The following is a 22,395-nucleotide window of genomic DNA, read 5'->3' on the forward strand; positions in this document are numbered from 1 at the left end:
CAATTCATATTTACCATGCCAAAATGAGTTACAAGGGATCCAGCTTCTTCTGAAGACCTGGATTTTTGTTGCATCTCATAATTTATTAGCTGTTGCCATAAGCAAGTAATTTAGCTAAGTTTCAATTTCTTTATCTGTAAATAGGAAAAATTAAATTTATATTCCCATACAAGTTTGTCTTGAAGAAAGTCTTTTGTGTGTGAAGAAAAGTCACCTGCTGTTATTTTTATATTCCATCTTGCTTTTTTTTTAAAGATGTAAATTAATGGAAGCACTATGCCTAACTAATTTGTAAAAATATATAGACAAGCACACACAAAATGGCCCTAGCATTAGCTATGATTTGTGATAGCAAAACACTGCCCATACAGTTACCAATTGGGGAATGACTAAATAAACATGAATGCTACCAGGGAAACTTTGGCATAGTAGGTATGAACTGCAAAGGATAATTGGCATAAAGGATTTTAAGAATTATATGACTAATTTAAAACTTATGGAAGTAAATGTTGGAAACTAAAAATAAATAAATGATTTTTTTTAAAGTAAAAAAAAAAAGAGTTAATATGACCGAAAACCCTTCATTATGGGAAAGCCGCCAGACCATCAGAGCTGACAGACATAAAGAACACAAAGAAACATGGAAGGACTTGGTTTCAACCCCAGACCTGGACCTGGACACAATTTGGGGGAGTCTATCTCATGCCAGAGAATTAATTCAGCAAGAGTTTATTAATCGGCTAGTGTCCATCTAAAAACACTCTGGGGGCTATGGAGAAATACACAGAAAACAAGGCACTGTTTGGTTCTTTAACCATTCAGTGAATAGTGAATTCTGTTAGTTTTAATTATTTTGTTTTCATGATATTGTAATTTGAATTTGATGAAAATTTGGACTAAAGATTATTTCAGTGACTTGTTTTTGAAGAAAAGATTTACGTAGCTATATTAATAAATTTAGAGGCCTCAAAACATTTTAAAAGCACCCGTAGCTTCTTTAGAATTGCCAGTTGTTGCAAATAACTAACATATCAGTTTTAAAATTTCATTCATTCATTAAAATATTAAAAGAAATTGCTATCCTTTCCTCAGTCTCCTTTCTTCCACTTCCTTCCTTTGAAGTCTTTCTTGAAGGCCCAGTTTATATCCTTTTCAGATTCCTTCAGCTAGGCATGATTCTGTCCTTTCTTTACTATGGGACCATATCTTTTTTTGTCTCTGTATGGCTGACTCCTAACACACAGCCCTGCATACTGCAAGCAGAAATGTTTGCTGATTTGCCTTGAGTGAAAGTGACCTTATTTAAAGAGAGTCTGTAATTTAAAATTTTATATTTTTAGTAATTCACTTGACCTTCCCCTTAGTCTGTATTAGTGGAGTTTTTACTCTTGTGGGGGAAAAAAAGGCTTTTTGTTAAAAGTTTGGATTTATTAAACATTTATTTTGTTCTAGGCAGTCTACTAAGGGCTGGGGTTAGAGAGAAGAGCTAAGAGGCGCCTGCCCTTGAGGAGCTCACATGTGAAAATACACACACACACACACACACACACACACACACACATCTATTTATCTGTCTATCTATCCATCCATCTATTTACATATACACATATATATCTGTAAATATACACATATCTATATCTCTACCTATGCATATGTGTATATATGTGTGTATATGTACATGTACATATGTGTGTGTGTGTGTTGTGAGTGACACAGTCAGGCTTAGTTTAGGAAAATCAGTTTGGCAACTGAGGAGAAGATGGATTGGAGTGGGGAGAGACTTGAGACAGGGACCAGTTAAAGATCTATGGCAGGAGTAGAGTGAGAGAGTTATAGTGCAGGAGTGGTGGCAGTGTGAGTGGAGAATGGAAACCACAGGATCTGACTACAGGTTGTATATGTGAGATGAGGAGGAATGAGGTGTCTAGGATGACACTGACAAGCAGTCCTGGGTTGTTGGGAGGATGATGGTGTCCATGACTGTGTTAGAGAAGTTTGGAAGAGGGGAGGGTTTGGGGAAAAGATAAGTTCTCTTTTGGATATGTCACATTTGAGATGTCTGCAGGACATTCAATTCAAGATGTCCGCAAGGCAGTTGGTGACTATAACTCAGGAAAGAGGTTAGGGTTGGATAAAAAAAGCTGCGAGCCATCATAGATGGTGATTAGAATCCCTGGAAGCTGATGAGGTCATCAAGTAAGATAGTAGTATAAAGGGAAGAGGACTAAGGACAGAGTCTTTGGGGGCATCCCTGATTTGTAGCCGTGACCTGGATGAAGATCCAGCGAAAGAGAGTGATCAAATGGATGGAAAGAAAAAAAAAGCAGAGAGAGCAGTTATCAAGAAAACCTAGAAAAGAGACAGTATCCAGGAGGAAGTGTAGAGTGACTGATCTGGCATTTGAGATTGCTGGTAACTTTGAAAAGAATAGTTTCATTGAATGATGAGGTCAGAAGTCAGATTGCAGAACATTTAAACATGAATGAGAGGAAGTGCAAGCACCGGCTGTCTAGACCTTTCAGGCAGTGCAGTAGACTAGAGTGCTGAACTTGTGAAATAGGAATGCTGGAGTTCAAATCCCACCTCAGACTCTTAACAGCCTCTGGTTCTGGGCAAGTCATGTAACCTCTCCCTCAGCTTGGTCTTCTTCATCTCTAAAATAGGAGTGATAACATCTGGCTCACAGGACGGTTGTGAGAATTGTAAACTTTAAAGTGCTATATAAGTGCTAGCTATTATTTTATATTTATCATTTTACAGATGAGGAAACAGAGGCACAGGGAGATCAAGTGACTTGCCCAGAGTCACACAAGCTAATGAAGGGGAGAAGATACACACACACACACGCATACGCACACGCACATGCACACAGTTGTTCAGTTGGTTCCAACTCTACATGACCTCTTGGCAAAGACATTAGTTTGTCGTTTCCTTCTCCAGCTCATTTTACAGATAAGAAACTGAGGCAAATAGGATTAAATGACTTGCCCAGGGTCACGACACCAGATTTGAACTCAGAAAGATGAGTTCTAGACTCATCTTTTCTAGACTCCACACCCAGCATTCTTTCCATTTACCACCTAGAGGCTTGTGTCTCTGTCTCTGTGTTTGTCTGTCTGTCTCTCTCCCTCTGTCTCTCTCTTTTTCCCTCACTCCCTCTTCCTCTCATTCTCCTTCTCTCCTTGCCTGGGGAACCCTGTACCTCCCCCATCACCATGGAGTGAGTTTCATAACAAAGGAAGAGGCCAAGGGGATCCAGATTCATGATAGGAGTATCATCAGTTATTATAGTGTCTCACAACAGTGGCAGTCTGGGGTGGCTCCTAGATGATACGTTGGATCCCAGGAAAGTGCACTGATCATTGTAGAAATCAAAGGGAAGAGGAGCTATTGGTTGCTTTACTGCAGATTGGTGGATATTTGGGGCTTTTCTGCTTAATGTTTTGGCTGTTATTTTAGTTTTTTATACTTAATATTGAACATGGTTCTCAGATATGCAGGCTTTTATGCAGCGTTGTTGGGTGAATGCCCAGGCACTCAAGACTGACTACTGCTTGGGTCCCAGTCATGTACTGGTCATGTATTAGTCACAGTATCTAACTTATGACTCAGGGTTCAAGTTATGATTCAGTATCTAAGTTATGTTTTTTACCAGATCACCATGTCTGGGCTTCCACATTTCACCGAGTTTAAGTTAATGACCTTCACTTCTTACTGTGTGACCTTTTCCCATACTCCCTCTCTTCCTCTCCCTCCACCTTATTGAAGTATTTTTGTAATAATAATTGAAATTTATTGAATGTTTCTTAAGGATGAAGGGATGGGGAACATACAGCCTTGAAGCCACATGTGGCCTTCTAGGTCCTTTTGGCTGAGTCCATGTTTTACAGAACAAACCCTTTTATTAAGGGATTTGTTCTGTGAAGCTTGGATTCAGTCAAAGGACTGCACTTGAGGACCTAGGGGGCCACATGTGGCCTTGAGACTGCAGGTTCCCCACCCCTGTAGGCTTTAAGAAAAGAGCCAATAGATAATAAGAAATTGATAAGGAGAAGGGCCACCTGTTGTTAGTTAAGTAGTGGCTGGTGGAGGGAAAAGTATTTGAATGAGATGAGTAGGGGAAAAGAGGGGGCTCTCAGCAGATAGCCTCAAAATTTTAGTCTTTAGCTGAGAAGTTGAGGGGAAGTGTGCCATGAGAAGCTTGAGGAGGGATGAAATTTGAGGAGTTGTATGGAAACTGTAGAGAGTGGTATAACAAATTAGTTAGGGAGATGTAGATTAGTGAATTTTAAAAGGATTACCTTTCTTCCCTGAGGGTTTATTTGAGATTATGTAGCATAAATTTGCAGTGTATCCCATCAGCAGGTTTCATGATTTCCTTCTAGCTCAGTTTAACACATGTGAACAAGAGGGAAGAGTATAGTCCAAAGATAGGGACTGGTAAAGTGTGTAATAGGTGTAGTGATGAATTGATTTGTCAAGAGATTGAGATGGGGAAGGAAGGAGAGTTTGTCTGCTGTAGGGGTCATAGTCTGGAAAAGAACTACGGGAGGGAAGGTAAGAGGGGAAGGATTAGAGGTCAAAGTAAGGGTGAAGAATGGGGTTAAAGTTAGGAGCTGTAGGGAATAGAGGAAGATGGAATGTCAAACATTATGGTCCAATAAAGAGATTTCAGAGTTCATAAATGTGGAAATGGAACATTTGTGGTTAATGGCAAAATCAAAGGCTTTCCCATCTTGAGGTGGAGTAGAGTAGGAGATTGTTGGAACTGAGTAGAGTTGGGCATTGGCAAGTTATAGATGGTTGAGGGACCCAGTTTGCATGTTGAAGTCCCCTAGAATGAGGGCAGGTATTGGGAGTGGAAAGGAAGACTTTGAGATACACACTGAACTCTTTGAGGAAAGAGGAATTCCAGGAATGAGAAGGGGTAGGGATGTGTTGAGTATACTTGATTGATTAGTTGATGGATGGAGATAGAAGGGGTACTCGTTAGCTTCAATGGGAGGGTGGGTAGATCTCTTTCTACCACTTTATAGCACCTGCTTTATTCAAGACTGTTCTAGGCGCTGTCTATGTAAAGATGTGACAAAACAGAGTTTCTGCCTTCCAGTAGTTGATGAGTAGGAATGAGAGGTACACAAGTAACTACAGTGGTTGCTGGAAGATATGCATAGGAGAGAGAAATGCAATGGCTGGATAGATGTAGAAGGTAAGACTTTCTTTTGTAGCTGGGGGTGGGGTGGGGTTAGAGAAGGCATCATGGAGTAGTTGGCACTTGATTTGTCATTTGAAAGGGAAGGAGGAAATCAGTAGGTGAGGGTGGTAAAAGGGATCTATTCTGGGCAATGTGGACAGTCTGTATAAAGTCTTGGAGGCCAGGACAAGTTCAGGGAATGTTGACTAGTCCACTTCAGTGAGAGCAGAGAGGATGAATGGGCATACCCTGAAATAAACTTGGAAAGATGAGTTGAATCCAGATTGTGAAAAGTCTTGTATGATGGATTAAGAAGTTTGTTTTTTCTTTTAAAATGGAGGAACTAATTGTTTTTAAGTAAGAAGGTGACATAGACTGATCGAAGCATCATCAAGACAATTCTGACCCTGCTGTGTGGGATGGATTAGAGAGAGACTAGAGACTAATTCAGACTGTTCACTGGAAGATACTGAAGCTGATGCTCAAATACTTTGATCACATAATAAGAAGATTCGTTGGAAAAGACCCTGATGTTGGGAAAGATTGAAGGTAAAAGAAAAAGAGGTTGGTAGAGGATGAGATGGATGGATAGTGTCATGGAAACAACAAACGTGAGCTTGGACAGATTTGGAGATAGTAGAGGATACAAGGTCCCTGTGTGCTATAGTCCATGCGATCACAAAGAGTCACATATGACTGAACAGTAACAATGACAAAACCAGACACAAAAAAACCAGTTAAGAGGCTACTGTTGAGGGTGAGGAGTATATCTGAACTAGGATGGTAGTAATGATAATGGAAAGGTTGGGATAGAATTGGAGAGGTATTTCTTCTTTCTTTCCTTTATTTTGTATTCGCAGTTCCTTGCACAATGTCTGACACATAGCAGGTGTCTTTTCTGGCAGCCCCCCTGCTACCCCCATCCCTCTACCCCAGTGCCTTCCCTTTGAGATGACCTTCCATTGATGCAGTATATGTCTTGTTATCCGGGGTCGTTTCCAGTTGTTCTGATCTATATCTTGCCATAGAACACTCTGGAGGAGAAAGTGAGTCTGGTGTGCTTGCATAGTCCTCCTTCACTTAAATCCAATTCATTTGCAAGTCCTAACATCATCTTCCTAATGTCATGGTCCTCTTTGAGAACAAAGAACAAACAATATATATCTTATGTGTACAACTGATTTTAACCAACTTGCATTGACTGAGTGATTGACTTCTAGTTGCTGATTGATTTCTGAGATAATGATAATATTCTACAGCCCTTTTACATTTTACAGAGTATTTTCCTTACAGTAGGTCTATGAAGCAGTTAGATTGTGCAACTCTTCTCATTTTATAGATGAAGATTTTATAGAAGCCCAGAGCCATTAAGTGATTTACCTGGGGTCACACAACTAATAGATCTTATATCTGAGCTTTGAACTTAGGTATTCTTACATCAAATACAACATCTCCTGCAATCAGCAGAACCTTACAAGGAATGGTGTGGTGGTAGTGGTGATTGTAGGAGGATGTTGAGGGTCTAGGTAGTGAACAAGTGAAATCTAGCATTTGTAGTAAATGTTTAATGGATGGCACATAGTAAGTGGATTACGCTCAATGGTGGGTATACAAACAAAGGCAAAAAATAGGGTCCCTACTCTCAAGAACCTTCCGGCCTCATGGGAGAGACACCAGTCAAAACAACTGTGTACATACAAGCTATGTAAAAAGTCAATGAGAAGTAATCTCAGAGGGCAAGCACTAGCCTTGGGGGAGATAGAAAGACTTCTTGGAGAAGGTGGAATTTGAGCTTTGAAGGAAGTTGGGGAAGCCGAGAGGTAGAGAGGCAAGAAGAGAGAGTACTCCAGGAATGCTGGAGAGTTGGGATTACCATGTTGGAGAAATGAGGCCAGTGTTACTGGCTCCCAGACTACATAGGGGGAACAAATGTGAAACAAGACTGGGAAAGTAGGAAGGGGCCAGATTGTGAAGGGCTTTAAAAGCCAAGCAGAGCACTGTATATTTGGTAAATATTGAGAGAGGGAAGTGTAATATGTGCCAAGGTGACTTCAGGCTGTGTATAGGAAGAACTGTGATTTCATCAACAGAATGGAAGGGCAAAGTTTGCCTTGAATGTGATTTTTTTTCCCTGGGATTCAGAACTTGCCTTTCTCCTTTAATTTCATCCAAGGTCTTGGGGCATCATGTTATTTTATTTTTGTCAGAATGGTTATCTGTTTTGCCCACAGAACTGGAGTAAAAACCTCAAAATAAACCTAATGGATAATCCTCAGGAGATGGTTTCCTTTGCAAATCACAGAGCTTCAAGTAATTTTGAAGAAGACTTTTCCAGATTGATAACTGCTTCCTTAAGTTTTTGGAAAGATATTGTGAGGCTTTAATACAGTTTGATAAACCGCAGAATTCTAAGGTGTAGAAGGTTGTAATGAAGCAAATATTTGCTTAGGTTTTTAAAAAAATCATTAATGGTCTGTGTAATTCTGTTAAAACCAACGTTGACAGATCCATCTGTAAAATATAGGGGTTGGACTAAATGACCTCTAAGGTCCCTTGTAATATATAATATACTTTGTAAGTTACTATTATTGTTGATATTTTAGTCTCGTCCTTCATGGGCCTCTACCCTTGGCTGTAGAATCATGGAATGTTTGAGTTGTCAAGAACCTGGGAGATCATCCAGCCCAATGACCTTACCCTATAGATGAGGAAAGTGAAGCACAAGAGAAGGTTGTGAATGACTTGTCCAAAGTCATATAGCCATTTAGTAACAAGAATTAGCACTTCCAGTCCTCCAGTGCACACACATAGACTCTCTGTCTCTGTCTGTCTGTCTGTTTGTCTCTCTCTCCTATTGTTTGATTGACCTGGGGCTCTTTGTTATGGTTCTGTCCTTGGTATTTTTGTTCACACTCAGCTATATCAAGTCTCTTAGGCCAATGTAATCTGTCACAGCTGTTTGCTGTGACAGCAGTGAATCATTGACTGCCTGGACTGTGATAGAGGAGTTAGTGAGAGGTGAGTTGTTAGAAAAAGTTCAATTGTGGACTGATTTTATTGAAAAGAACTGCACATAAGAAAGAATAGTCAGTGTTAAAATAATCACATCCTACTTTATTGCTTTCAAACTTTCGCTGGTATTCTCTTAGATGTTTTTACAGCTATGATTTTTTTTTTAACTTATAATATAACATACACATAATATACACATAAATACATACACAAAACAGTTTTTATACAAACAGTTTGCTTCATTAACAGGGCCCACGTATCTGCCATTTTAATTATCTATCCAATATTCCATCACATTAAATACACCATACTTTGGTTATAGTTCTTGCTGTATTTATCATTTGGGTGGTTTTCAATGTTTCACTCTGAATAGGGAAGCCATAAACTTTTGACATTTGGTTCCTTAACTCTTATTTAGGTTTCTCATATCTCATGTGGCCTTGGATAATTGTCAACAAGGCTTTTAGAACAAGGCTAGACTTGTAGTGAAATAGAAAATAACTTTGTCAGTGTGGCCTTGGAAAGCTTCTGCTCAGATACTGCTTCTAAGGCTTTGGAAAGCTGGGTGCTTAGAATTCTAGACTCCAAGGCTCCTTTCCCTGGAGATCGAGTCAGCTTTGGAAGGCCAGGTGACACACAGGTCAGAGCCACTAGCTCCAGGGCTTCAGAGACCACTTCCCACCCCCAGCTGCCTGCTTATAATCCTGTTCCCTAGGAGAACATGACAGCAGCCAGTCTTCCTTTTAAACATATGAGCTTTACTCTTTTGTTAAAATACGTTCTTTGGGGGAGCAATGCCAGTAAATCAACCAAATGGACTTGTAGGGTAGGCTTTTGGCAAGTGAAAGGCAAAGAGGGAGTACCCAAGAGGGATTTCTTCATTGGCTGGCTGGAATATTGGAATGTTACAAGCATAGATGGCCGCAGAAGAATGTGACTAAGTATTGAGCATATTGCAAACCTGCTTAAAACAACTTTACAAAAACCTATCCCAAACACATTTTCAGTTCACTCCTTATATACCCCACAGAGCTATTTATGAAGAAAGCATTTTATAAACCTTAAACATGCAGTGTGAGTGCCTAGCCATCAAAATTAAGGCTGAGCAACTCACCCTCAGAAGCTCTGGTGCCCTCCTCACTCTCCACCGATATTTAACAGGAAAATTAAATTGAACTTCTGTGCTTTCAGTGATGTAATGTTTCATGTAAGTGTAATTATTTCCCCAAACCCTGATAGTAGTGGGCTTCATGCTTTTTTGGAACTTATTTTTGTTGATTTGATGATCAAGTTGTTTTGATTTTCTATCCTTTAATTTATAGCAAAGCTAAACATTTTCTTTCCTACCTCTGTGACCTTTGGAAAGTTATTTAACTTCTGGGCTTTAGTTTCCTTGGAACAAAGATTGGGGACTAAGAATTCACATAGATTGGCTTTAAAGTCCTTTCTTTCTCCTAATATGTATTTCCATCATATCTTTACTGACCCCTTACATTGTCTGGGATGTGATATGCCTTACATATTTAAAATGTTCTTTATTTTGGATGGTTTTATCAGTGATGTTAGTCACATAGTTTCTTATTCTGTTGCTTTCTTTTTGAGGTCTGTCCTGTTATCCCTGAGTAAAAATTGTAAATAAGTTTTTCATTTCATCTTACAACTTTATCTCTCTGAAAACAACATCAGTTTCTTCTACTCACTAATTTATCATCCCTACACAGCTAAAGTGGATAAATACACTGCTCTATTTGCTTTTAGTTTTTAAAAAAATTGAGTTCTTATATTTTTTTCTGGAATGATTGATTTATTGATCATTCCCTCTATTTTTTGGCCCAGCCATACAGTTTTGATAAATGCCACTTTATGATATATTTAAAAATCTGATAAGCCTGCTACCTTCAATAATTTGGTTTTTGAAAAAATAAGCTATATCATTTTTATCTGTTGATTAATTGAATTAAATCTTTGTGTTAGTCAAGTTCAAAAACATACTCCATAAGAATTTGAATTAATTTACACTGTATGATAATTTAGGGAGTCATGTAATCTTTATTAGAGCAAGGTATGTTTCTTCATTTGTTTAATTCTTGGTTCTTTAAACTTTACATTAAGCTAAGCTTTATATTCTCTGATTAGACAGGTCTTTTATTAGTTAATAAATGTTCAGTATGTGTTTCTTCTGCAAATTAAATCTATTGTACTTTCTATCTATGAAATTACTATGAAAATGCAGTTAACTGTTTATTCTGAACTTGACCAAGACCAAGTAAAAAGAGTATTTCCATATACAAAGTAGAGTAAAAGAGTTGAACAGACCAAGACCTTTGATACTGTCAGTTGTGAGGATCTGTGGAAAATTATGTCAAAATTTGGTTGTCCAGAGAAGTGTGTTAGTATTGTACGTCATTTTCATGATGGTGTGTTTGCCTGGGTTCTACATAATGGGCAATGCTCCCTCATTTTCCCAGTCACCAATGGAGTGAAACAAGGCTATATGCTTCCTCCCTCCATGCTTTTTAGCATTACGTTTTCAGCCATGTTTTTAGACACCTTCAGTGAGGATGAACACAACATCAAGGTCAGCTAACTGATGATAAATTATTCAACTTGAAAAGGCTACAAGCCAAGACTAAAGTGGAGGGGGAGTTGGTGCATAATTTTTGTTCACAAATGATTGTACACTCAGTGCAGCCTGTGAAGTTGAGATGTAACAAAGTAAGGATTGATTCTCTGCTGCTTGTGCTAATTTTGGCTTAATAATTAACACAAAGAAAACACAGGTACTTTATCAGTCAGCACCATACTGTCCATTCATTATGGGGAATCATTGGTTACAACAAATGGAGAAGTTTTGAATATTGTGGGTTAGTTCACTTGCCTTGGCAGTTTACTTTTCAGGAATGTGCACATTGATGAAGAGGTTTATGCATGTATTACCAGAGCTAACTGTGTTTGGGAGGCTCTGAAGAAAAGTGCAGGCTATAAGAGACATTAGACCGACTACCAATCCGAAAGTCAACAGAACCATTGTGCTGACCTCATTGTTGTATACCTGTGAAACCTGGACAGTATACCAGCACCATGCCGGGAAATGGAATCTCTTCCATTTGAATTGTCTTAGTAAGATTCTGAAGATCACTGGGCAGAATGATGTACTGGACACTGAGGTCCATTCTTGAACTAAACTGCCAAGCATTCAAATTCTGCTGCAGAAAGTACAACTCTGATGGGTGGCCACATTGTTGGAATGCCAAACATATGCTTTCCTGAAGTACTATTTTTTGTAGAACTCACACCAGTCAAAGTCTCACATGATGGTCAGAAGAAGAGACACAAAGACACTCTCAGGGTCTTTCTGAAGAACTTTGGAATTGATTGTGTGACATGGGAGACACTGGCAAAGGACCACCCTGCATGGTGGGCCTATCAAAGAAGGTATTGTGCTCTATAAGCAAAGCAGAAATGAAGTAGCTCAAAAGGAAACGTGATGTGCACAAATTTAGAGAATCTACCCCAAATGTTCACATCGACTATTTGTGCCTGACCTGTGGTAGACCATTCTGATCTTGTATTGGTCTGATCAGCCACAGTCAGACACACTGTACCTTGACTCCAACATAGGGATGTCATTTTGGTTCTCTTCAAGAGCGAAGGATAGCCTACTAACCAACCAACCATCCCGCCAGAGGAGGAAAATCAGATTGAAAATGAATCTGAATTTCTGTTATGTATAGCTTACTTTAATAGAATAAATTTAATTTTAATAAATAAATAAGGAAACTACTGTCCTACTTGTCTGTGTTTCCTTCTGACCATCCTTCTGTTTTCTTCTGTGTATTTAAAATAATGCTTCAGTGATCCTTCTTTTCCTTTCTCCTCTTCTTTATCTTGAAGAGGAGTGGGACCCTATTTTTATCCCTATCACTAACATTCTATTCTACTCCACCCCACATGAGAGAAAGAAAGACAGAGAGAAACACGAGAAAGAGAGAGAGAGAGAGAGAGAGAGAGAGAGAGAGACTGAGAAAAAGAAAGAAACCTTTATAATGAAAATGCAATCAAACAAAACAAGTTGCCAAGAATGCAATTAATTTTTGTGAGTTTAACTCATCCTGCAGTTTTATTAAACCTATTTTTGGTAGGTGTCCTTGATTTTTTCCAAGAATATTATCTCAAAGGAGCAAAAATTTAGAGCAAAAATGATCCCTTCATTTTATAAATAAAAAGCTGAAGCATGATAGAAATACGTAGATTGCTGGGGGTTGCTTGGCTAAATATTTAAATGTTGTCCGGATTCCAAGTCCAGCATTCTGTCCTTTAGGACATCTTGGTGCCTCTTCATTTGTGTAAAATGCTATTTTTGTTTCTGTTTTGCCTAAGAATGAATAAAATTCCTGGTAAATGTGTGTTTTGGTTTCTTGGAGAAAGGAAGTTGAATAAGGTGTGGAGGAGGAGAGAAAATAGATTACTGCCTAAATGAACTTACAGCTTTAAGCCTTTGTGCCTGACAAAAATGATTACATCAGCAAATATTGGAGTACCTACTATGTGTATACAATTAGAAACAATTCAAAGGGCAGTAGAAAGACACATGGTAGGTATAAGGTTACCAGTGCCAGTTTATGGTCAATAAAAGATACCTATCTACCACCTTACTCAAGGGCAATTTAGGTAGTGCTGATAGAGCATCAGTCTTAGAGTCAGGAAGATCTGAGTTCAAATGTGACCTCAGGCACTTACTAGCTGTGTGACACCTGTCAAGGCACTTAACTCTGTTTGCTTCAGTTTCCTTATCTGTATAGTGAGCTGGAGAAGGAAATGACAAACCACTCCAGTATCTTTGCCAAGGAAATCCCAAATGGAGTCATGCAGAGTTGGAAATAACTCAACAAACCTACTCAAGAGATGAATGACCTGAGAAGGAGGTGGGCTTGATTATAGCTTTTTGGTGATGTCATAAAAGGGATTCTGGGTCAGGGAATGAGTTGGAGCAGGTGGTTCAGAGAATTATAGGATAGATGCCTGTAATAAATAGGTTTAAATGAGTTTCTTTGTTTGACAGTACCCCTTGAGGCAGCCGGGTGATTAGAACACCAGGCCTAGGGTCAGGAAGGACCCATCTTTGTGAATTCATGTCTGGCCTTAGACACTATACTAGCTATGTGACCTTGGGCAAGTCACTTAACCCTGTTTGCCTCAATTTCTTCACCTGTAAAATGAGCTGGAGAAGGAAATGGCAAATCACTCCATTATCTTTGCCAAGAAAACCCCAAATGGGATTACAGACTTGGAAATGACTGAACAAAAAATTTGCTCCGTAGTGTTTAAGGCTCTAGGAATATGAGAATAGTCTGGGAACGAGCTGTTCTGTCACTCCTCGTGAGGGATGAAATTTAATGTTTTGGAAGAAAAGTTTGAACTTAGAACAGGCACTAGTGGATGATCAGAGATTTGGAATAGGGCCTAATCCCAGAATCATAAGGATACTTATCCCAGTTGTACATGTGACAAAGTTAATGGCAGGTCTGGACTGTAAGTCTGGTTTCCCTACAGCCATTCTTAAGCCCCGTGACTTGCAATGTCAGTGGGTTTTGTGGGGCTCAGTAGGCAGCGGGGGAGAGAAGGTAGGACATTCGGAGTATTTGCTTTGCAGCAGTAGGCCTATTTGTTGTTTTCAGGAAGTTCTAGGTACAAGAAAAGAAGATGTGAAAAAGCAGGGGATGGGACTTAGAGTATGTTAGGGACAGTATGGGAGAATATAAAGGTTAGGTTTGTGAGCAGGAGAAAAGGGAGGAGATGAGATCATTTGAGAAGTGAGAGTGACAATCTGGAAAATATGGATAAAAATTTTTGGCTTTCCCTTAATACCAGAGAAAAAAATCAGATTTTTTTTTCTTTTCTGGAATATTTACAGTACTTTATTGTAAAATTTGGGGTAAGTATTTGGTCGTAGGCTCTGTGTCTCCTGTTGGTCTTCACGTGTTTTCTGTGGTTTCTACAAAACTCCCCCCAAATTTCCATTTAATTTCTTATGCTGATTCATGATATACTGAAACCTTGATGGGGAAAGTCACATTATGGAAGGGATAACTGTATGATAATAAACATTTCAAAACAAAATGAATCAAAAAGTGAAGTCGAGGTGAAAGAAAAGCTTTCCAATTCATTTTAGGCATTTCTTTACAGGGTCTGTGAGGAAGTGGTTAACAGTTACATGATTCTCTTTGTCTCTGTCTCTCTCATTTTTAATCTCTTTATATAACTTTAATATGATGGGAGCAACAGGACAAATGACTTGAAGTTGAGGCTATCAAAGAAGGTAGGATACATAGTTGGAGGGGATTATATCGAAGACAGATTGTCTTCTGAGAGTGTTACGCTCAAGTTAGGGACAATGCTGAGATGTGAAGCCAGATGATGAATAAATGGAACCACTTGGATTCTGCCTGTGCAGACAGTGAGGAAGGAGATGAAAGAGATATTGTGAGATACAAAAAAAAAACCAAACAAATTTGTGTCTCGGTTAATATTAAAAAAAAAATTTCTTTTGTGGTCCATATTGTAAATGCTTTAAAAAGAAGTATCACCTGATCTAAAGTTGGCATTGCTTTATCTGTTATAAACTGTGTTAAAAATTAAAAAAACAACAACACAAAAACCAGGCTTGGATATGAAGAAATATAACATATGAAGCATAGGGCAGGTGACTGGCTCAGTGGATAGAGTGCTAGGTCTGGAGTCAGGAAGACCTGAGTTTAAACCTGGCCTCAGACACTTACTATCTGTATGGTCCTGCACAGATCACTTAACCTCATTTGCTTTAGTTTCTTCATTTGTAAAATGAGCTCTGGAAATAAATGGTAAACCACTCTAGTATCTTTGCCAGGAAAACCCCAAATAGGGTCATGGAGAGTTGGACACAACTGAAATGTGAAGGAGAAAAGATGAGCAGGGGTGTGTGTGTGTGTGTGTGTGTGCGTGTGTGTGTATGTGTGTGTGTGTGTGTGAGTTTTAGACATGGAACCCGTTTATTAAAATAATAATAACAAGGAGAAGCATTGGGTCAGATTTGCAAAATGGAATTCTGGGCTTAGAATCAGGAAGACCAGATTGTACTTGCTAACACCTCTAGCTGCCCAAGTAACTATGTGGCTCTCGTAACTTTATTTACTAAATCCTAGACCTTGTGAAACAGATGACCCAATTTGAGACATTTTTCTAGAAAGTGCACATGTATGAGGGAAATAGCTTTGAAATGAAGAATTAGATTTGAGTGTCACTTTTCAACAGATGGCATTTGAGTTTTTGGAATGTGAGTATGAGTGGAAAAGTTAAGAGGATAAAGAACAGATGCTGAGTTGTGATATCTGGAAGGGACCCCATAGTTTCTTGGTCATTATTTACTTAATGTTGTCGTCGCCTCTTAATCACACAAGTTATTACTTCATTTTCTGGAAGAGGAACTTGAAATGCAATATTGTCTTAGAAGTGGATAGATTTTGGTCACACATTACTGTATTTTAAAGATTCTGGGACTTCTAGAAAGATAGATAACTTAGAGACATAAAATATTTTGTGTGCATACACAGATATGATTTATATGTATCATCACAAGATTATACTCCTGTAAAAAATAAAAGTAACATTATAAAATTGTGGGGTTTTCTGGGAATTCTATTTTACTGATATGTTCTGCATTCTCATTCAGAAGTATCTGAGATATTAACTAGTTTATATTAATTGTGGCAGTTAGGTGGCCCAGCAGATTGAGTACTGAGCCTGGAGTCAGGAAGACCTGAGTTCAGTTTTAGCCTTATATGCACTTATAAGCTGTGTCACCTTGAGTGGATCACTTAACCTCTGATTGCCTCAATTTTCTCAAGTGTAAATTGGGCATAATAGTAACACCTACCTCCCAGATCAGTATTCTGCTATTTTTCTGTAAATTGTCTTTCTGGTTCTGTTTTCTTTACTCTGTAATCAGTGTATACCACTTAGAGTCATCTGAACCAGGGATGGGAAACCTGCCAGCCTCAAGGCTACATGTGACCATCTAGTTGGTTGGTTGGTTGGCTGTTGTCCTTCCTTCTCAAAGAGGACCAAAATGACATCCTATGCTAGAGTCAGGTTTCGTGTGTCCGATTGTGGCTGATCAGACCAATATGAACTCAGAATGCTCTACCACAGGCCCAGCACAAATAATCCGTGTGAACATTTGGGGTGGATACTCTAAAATTGTGCATTCTGCATTTCCTTTGAGCTGTTTCAGTTCTGCTTTGCTCATTGAACACAGCTCCTTCTCTGATGTGGGCATGCCATGCTGAGTAGTCTTGTGCCAGTGTTTCCCACATCACACAATCAATTCCAAAGTTCTTAAGGCAGACCTTGAGAGTGTCTTTATATCGTTTCTTCTGACTGCCATGAAAATGCTTGTCGTGTGTGAGTTCTCCATAAAACAATCTTTTTGGCAAGCATACGTTTTGCATTCAAACAGTGTGGCCAGTCCATTGAAGTTGTGCTCTCTGAAGCAGAGTGTGAATGCTTAGCATTTCAGTTCGAGTAAGGACTTCAGTGTCTGGTGCCTTATCCTTCCAGGTGATCTTCAGAATCTTCCTAAGACAGTTCAAATGGAAGTGATTCAGGTTCCTAGCATGGTGCTAGTATACTGTCCAGGTTTCACAGACATACAACAAGGTCAGCACAGTGGCTCTGTAGACCTTCAGTTTGGTAGTCAGTCTAATACATCTTCTCTCCCATACTTTCCTTTGGAACCTCCCAAACACTGAGCTAGCTATGGCAATGCAGTCATCAACCTTATTATCAATGTGTACATCCCTGGAAAGTACACTACCAAAGTAAGTGAACTTATCCATAGCATTCAGAACTTCTCCATTTGTTGTAGCCAATGGTTCCACATATGGATGGTGTGATGGTGGCTGATAGAGCACCTGTGTTTTCATGGTGTTAATTGTTAGGCCAAAATTAACACAAGCATCAGAGAATTGATTCATACTTTGTTGCATTATCTTCAGAGGCTGTGTTGAGTTCACAATCATCTGCAAACAGAAAATCATGCACCAACCTTCCTTCCACTTTGTTCTTGGCTTGTAGCCTTTCCAAGTTGAAGAATTTACCCTCAGTGAGGTAGCTGACCTTGATGCTGTGACAGCTACAGGGGGGTGTCTCTCTCTTAGTCATTGGCAGAATTCTTGCGAGAGTCCTCCTTAATAGGTTGATCCTTCACGTGAAAGATGGTCATCTACCTGAGAACCAGTGTGGCTTCAGAAAGGCACAACACACAGAAATACAACCTGTGCATGTGTTAAATGGTACTGTTTCTGTTGAGAGTGATGCTTCCTCCCCCCCATCCCTTCTTCCAAGTTTGTTTATTCTTGCCTCATCCAAGTTATGAGTCAATAGTAGGCTCCACCTTCCACCTTTTTTTCTCTTTCTGTGCTAAGGCATTCTTTTTTCCTTCTTTCTCTTTCTCCATTTAAAAACCCTTAGAACAGAATCATTTTGCTCCTTGCCCTTCTATTTTCTTATTTAACTGTTTAACATTTTTCGAAAACATTGGTATTCTTTTTAAAAAAAATAATTTTCAGTTCTAAATTCTCTCCCTCTCACTTGTTGAGAAGACAAGAAATAAAATATGCATTATATATATATATATATGAATTCATGCAAAATATATTGCCCCATTAGCCATGTTAGGGAGGGAAAAAAGCAAGAAAAATAAAAGAAGGGGAAAAAACCACTTCAATCTGCAATCTAATTCCATCATTTCTCTATCTGAAGATGGAAAGCATTTTATATCATGAGTCCTTTGGAGTTGTGGGAGGTCTTGGATTGATCAGAGTTAATAAGACTTTCACAATTCATTATCTTTATGGTATTGGTCTTACTATGTAGATTCTCCTAGTTCCGCTTACTTCACTAGCATCAGTTCATATAAATCTTCCCAGGTTTTTCCTGTAACCATCCCTTTTATAATTTCTTATAATGCAGTATTATTCCATCACATTCATATACCATAACTTATTCAACTAATCCCACGTTTGTGGGCATCCCCACAATTTCCAAATATTTGTTACCACTCTAAAAGTTGTTGTAAATATTTTTGTACAGGTGGGTTTTTTCCCTTTTTCCTTTGATCTCTTTGGCCTATACATCTATCTAGTAGTGGTATTGCTGGGTCAAAGAGTATGTAGTTTTATAGGCTTTTAAGCATAGTTCCAAATTGTTCCCCAAAATGATAGCAGTACATTGATGTCCCTATTTTTCCATATCCCCTTCAGCAGTAATCATTTTCCTTTTTATGTCATATTAGCCAGTCTGATGGATGTGCAGTGGTACCTCAGAGTTGTCTTAATTGCTCTAATTATTAGTGATTTGGGGCATTTAAAAAATATGACTATTGATAGCTTTGATTTCTTCCTCTGAAAATTATCATTGTTTCTTCTGAATATTCCATAAAAAAATCGGAAGTTTGCTAAGCTCTTAGGATCTTATATTTTGTTTGATGAAATATAATGAAAACTATAACAATCATTGCATCATGGAGTCCCAAAGAACCTCTTGTCCCATTTCTTGATCTTATGCATTAAAAAGAAATTGTCCCACAGAGGCTTTGCTGCCTTTCCCAGTGTCATTTAGCCAATTAGTGATACACCATTTCCTAATATTATTGAATCTTTCACGATGTATAAAAATGAAACCACTCTTTGAGAAGAGGTACAAGTAGGGATTATTGGGTATGCCAGTAACTGGCATTAGACAGTAACTAATGAAAAATCCAAACCACATGGTTGCATGTTTAGAAAAAATAAATTTTCCAAAATGGTAGGTGTCTGATTAGACAGAGGCTATCATTTTGCATGTTAACTCCTCTCTCCTTTTTTTCTTCTTAATTTAACAGGTGGCTAAATCCCTTATTTCAAATTGGTCATAAACGGAGATTAGAAGAAGATGATATGTTTTCGGTGCTTCCCGAGGATCGTTCAGAAATACTTGGAGAAGAGTTGCAAAGGTAAGAATGTGGGAGCGAAAAGGAGAGGAGAGAAGAATAACTCTATGCCTAGTGGCTTTTGAAAACTTTAAAAAGAAAAAAGCAATTGACTTGTTTCCTCATGAACTAACTCTCTTGGCCTGGGCTTATTACAGCTTAGATCTTCATGCTCCATGGCCATATACCCTTAAGGCTTATGCTCAGGCTTGAACTACTTAGTACCCTGGAAGACAATCCAGTGCAGTGACCTGTGGGGTCATTTCTTGTCCCTTAAGAAGAGGTGGAGTATAGCAGTGATCCCAGAAGCACTTGAAAACACCTTATTTACTGCTACCTTAATTGGGCATTCTTATAAATGTTTATGATATTAAATTAGAAGTGCCTCCTATGGCTATGACATTGCTAGGCCCAGGAAAACAGTATTTCACAATGATTCATATAAGCCCTACCCCCAAGAGGTTCTAATTTTAATAGGATATGCATGCACAGAAAATTGTTTAATAGTAAAGATGGATGGGAAAATTCAGTGGAGAGGTTCTTTGCCTTGCTCTGTCACCAATTTAAGCTTATTCTTGTGGTATAATCTACCTTTTTGGGCTTCTACACAGCTTCTAAATTTCCAACTGTAAGACTTAAAGCCAGTTGTCTTTCTTTATGCTGGTACTTTCTTATTTTCTTTTTTTTTTCCTTTTCTTTCTATTTATTTATTTATTTATTTACTTACTTACTTACTTATTTATTTAACTTTTAACATTCATTTTCACAAAATTTTGGGTTCCAAATTTTCTCCCCATTTCTCTCCTCCCCCCTTCCCAAAACACCGAGCATTCCAATTGCTCCTATCACCGATCTGCCCTCTCTTCTAATATCCCTCCCTTCCCCTGTCCCCATCTTCTCTTTTGTCCTGTAGGGCCAGATAACTTTCTATACCCCATTACCTGCATTTCTTATTTCCTAGTAGTAAGAACAATACTCAACAGTTGTTCCTAAAACTTTGACTTCCAACTTCTCTTCATCCCTCCTTCCCAACCCATTCCCTTTGGGAAGCAAGCAATTCAATATAGGCCATATCTCTGTAGTTTTGCAAATGACTTCCATAATAGTCATGTTGTGTAAGACTAACTATATTTCCCTCCATCCTATCCTGCCCCCCATTGCTTCCATTCTCTCTTTGGATCCTGTTCCTTCCCAAGAGTGTTGCTCCCTCCTCCCATTGCCCTCCCTTCCATCCTCCCCCACACCCCGCTTATCCCTTTCTCCCCCACTTGCCTATATTGTAAGATAGGTTTTCATACCAAAATGAATGGACATTTTATTCCTTCCTTTAGTCGAATGTGATGAGAGTAAACTTCATGTTTTTCTCTCACCTCCCCTCTTTTTCCCTCCACTGAAAAGTCTTTTGTTTGCCTCTTTTATGAGAGATAATTTGCCCCATTCCATTTCTCCCTTTCTCCTCCCAATATATTTCTCTCTCACTGCATAATTTCATTGTTTTAAGATATGATCCCATTCTAATCAACTCACTCTGTGCTCTGTGTGTGTGTGTGTGTGTGTGTGTGTGGGTGTGTAATCCCACCAACTACCCAGATACTGATAAGTTTCAAGAGTTACAAATATTGGCTTTCCATGTAGGAATGTAAACAATTTAACTTTGGTAAGTCCCTTATGACTTCTCTTTGCTGTGTACCTTTTCATGCTTCTCTTCATTCTTGTGTTTGAAGGTCAAATTTTCTTTTCAGCTCTGGTCTTTTCATCAAGAATGCTTGAAAGTCCTCTATTTCATTGAAAGACAATTTTTTTCCCCTGAAGTATTATACTCAGTTTTTCTGGGTAGGTGATTCTTGGTTTTAGTCCTAGTTCCTTTGACTTTTGGAATATCATATTCCACGCCCTTCGATCCCTTAACGTAGAAGCTGCCAGATCTTGTGTTATCCTGATTGTATTTCCACAATATTTGAATTGTTTCTTTCTAGCTGCTTGCAATATTTTCTCCTTGACCTGGGAACTCTGGAATTTGGCCACAGTGTTCCTAGGAGTTTCTCTTTTTGGATCTCTTTCCGGTGGTGATCGGTGGATTCTTTCAATATTTATTTTGCCCTCTGGTTCTAGAATATCAGGGCAGTTTTCCTTGATAATTTCATGAAAGATGAAGTCTAGGCTCTTTTTTTGATCATGGCTTTCAGGTAGTCCCATAATTTTTAAATTGTCTCTCCTGGATCTATTTTCCAGGTCAGTTGTTTTTCCAATGAGATATTTCCCATTATCTTCCATTTTTTCATTCTTTTGGTTTTGTTTTGTGTTTTCTTGGTTTCTCATAAAGTCATTAGCCTCCATCTGTTCCTTCTAATTTTGAAAGAACTGTTTTCTTCAGTGAGCTTTTAGACCTCTTTTTCCATTTGGCTAATTCTGCTTTTTAAAGCATTCTTCTCCTCATTGGCTTTTTGAACCTCTTTTGCCAATTGAGTTAGCCTATTTTTCCAGGTGTTATTTTCTTCAGCATTTTTTTGGGTCTCCTTTAGCAAGGTGTTGACCTGCTTTTCGTGCTTTTCTTGCATCTCTCTCATTTCTCTTCCCAGTTTTTCCTCCACCTCTCTAACTTGATTGTCAAAATCCTTTTTGAGCTTTTCCACAGCCTGAGCCCACTGAATATTTATTTTGGATGTTTGGGATACAGAAGCCTTGACTTTTATGTTGTTCCCTGATGGCAAGCATTGTTCTTCCTCATCTGAAAGGATGGGAGGAGATATCTGTTCACCAAGAAAGTAACCTTCTATGGTCTTACTTTTTTTCCCTTTTTTGGGCATTTTCCCAACCAGTTACTTGACTTTTGGGTCCTTTGTCAAGAGTAGGGTATACTCTGGGAATCTGTGAGATCTCAGTTCCTCCAAGGTGGCACAATCAAATGTGTACTGGGCTGGATGCAGAGAGGGATTTTTGTGCCCAGAATCTTAGCAGATACTTCTCCACAGCCACTTGGCCTCCAGTTCCCGAGTCAGCACTGGGGGCTGATTTTCAGATAAGCTGGATGGGCAGGGCCACCATTCAGTGTGAGACAAAGACCAGCTCTCCCAGGGCCTCCACCCAGGGCGGAGGTAAGACTCAGCTTTTCAATGCGCCTCAGGGGTTTTTATGCTCCAACAATGGAGCTTCCATACAAGCTGCTGTGCAGGCTCTGTGGCAG

At 38.9% G+C, this 22,395-nt stretch overlaps 1 protein-coding gene across 4 annotated transcripts in view; it reads left to right on the forward strand.

The window, feature by feature from the left end:
• ABCC4 (ATP binding cassette subfamily C member 4 (PEL blood group)) overlaps positions 1 to 22,395 on the forward strand; it is a 274,791-nt gene that overhangs the window by 32,490 nt on the left and 219,906 nt on the right. For all 4 annotated transcript variants that reach the window (XM_072622112.1, XM_072622110.1, XM_072622113.1 and 1 more), the window contains exon 2: positions 19,125 to 19,235. In XM_072622112.1, coding sequence (XP_072478213.1) covers positions 19,180 to 19,235 — 56 coding nt within the window. In that variant the 5' untranslated portion in view covers positions 19,125 to 19,179. The remainder of the gene's footprint in view (positions 1 to 19,124; positions 19,236 to 22,395) is intronic.

This window comes from Notamacropus eugenii, chromosome 6 (genome assembly GCF_028372415.1).
Source record: "Notamacropus eugenii isolate mMacEug1 chromosome 6, mMacEug1.pri_v2, whole genome shotgun sequence".
Lineage (NCBI taxonomy): Eukaryota > Metazoa > Chordata > Mammalia > Diprotodontia > Macropodidae > Notamacropus > Notamacropus eugenii.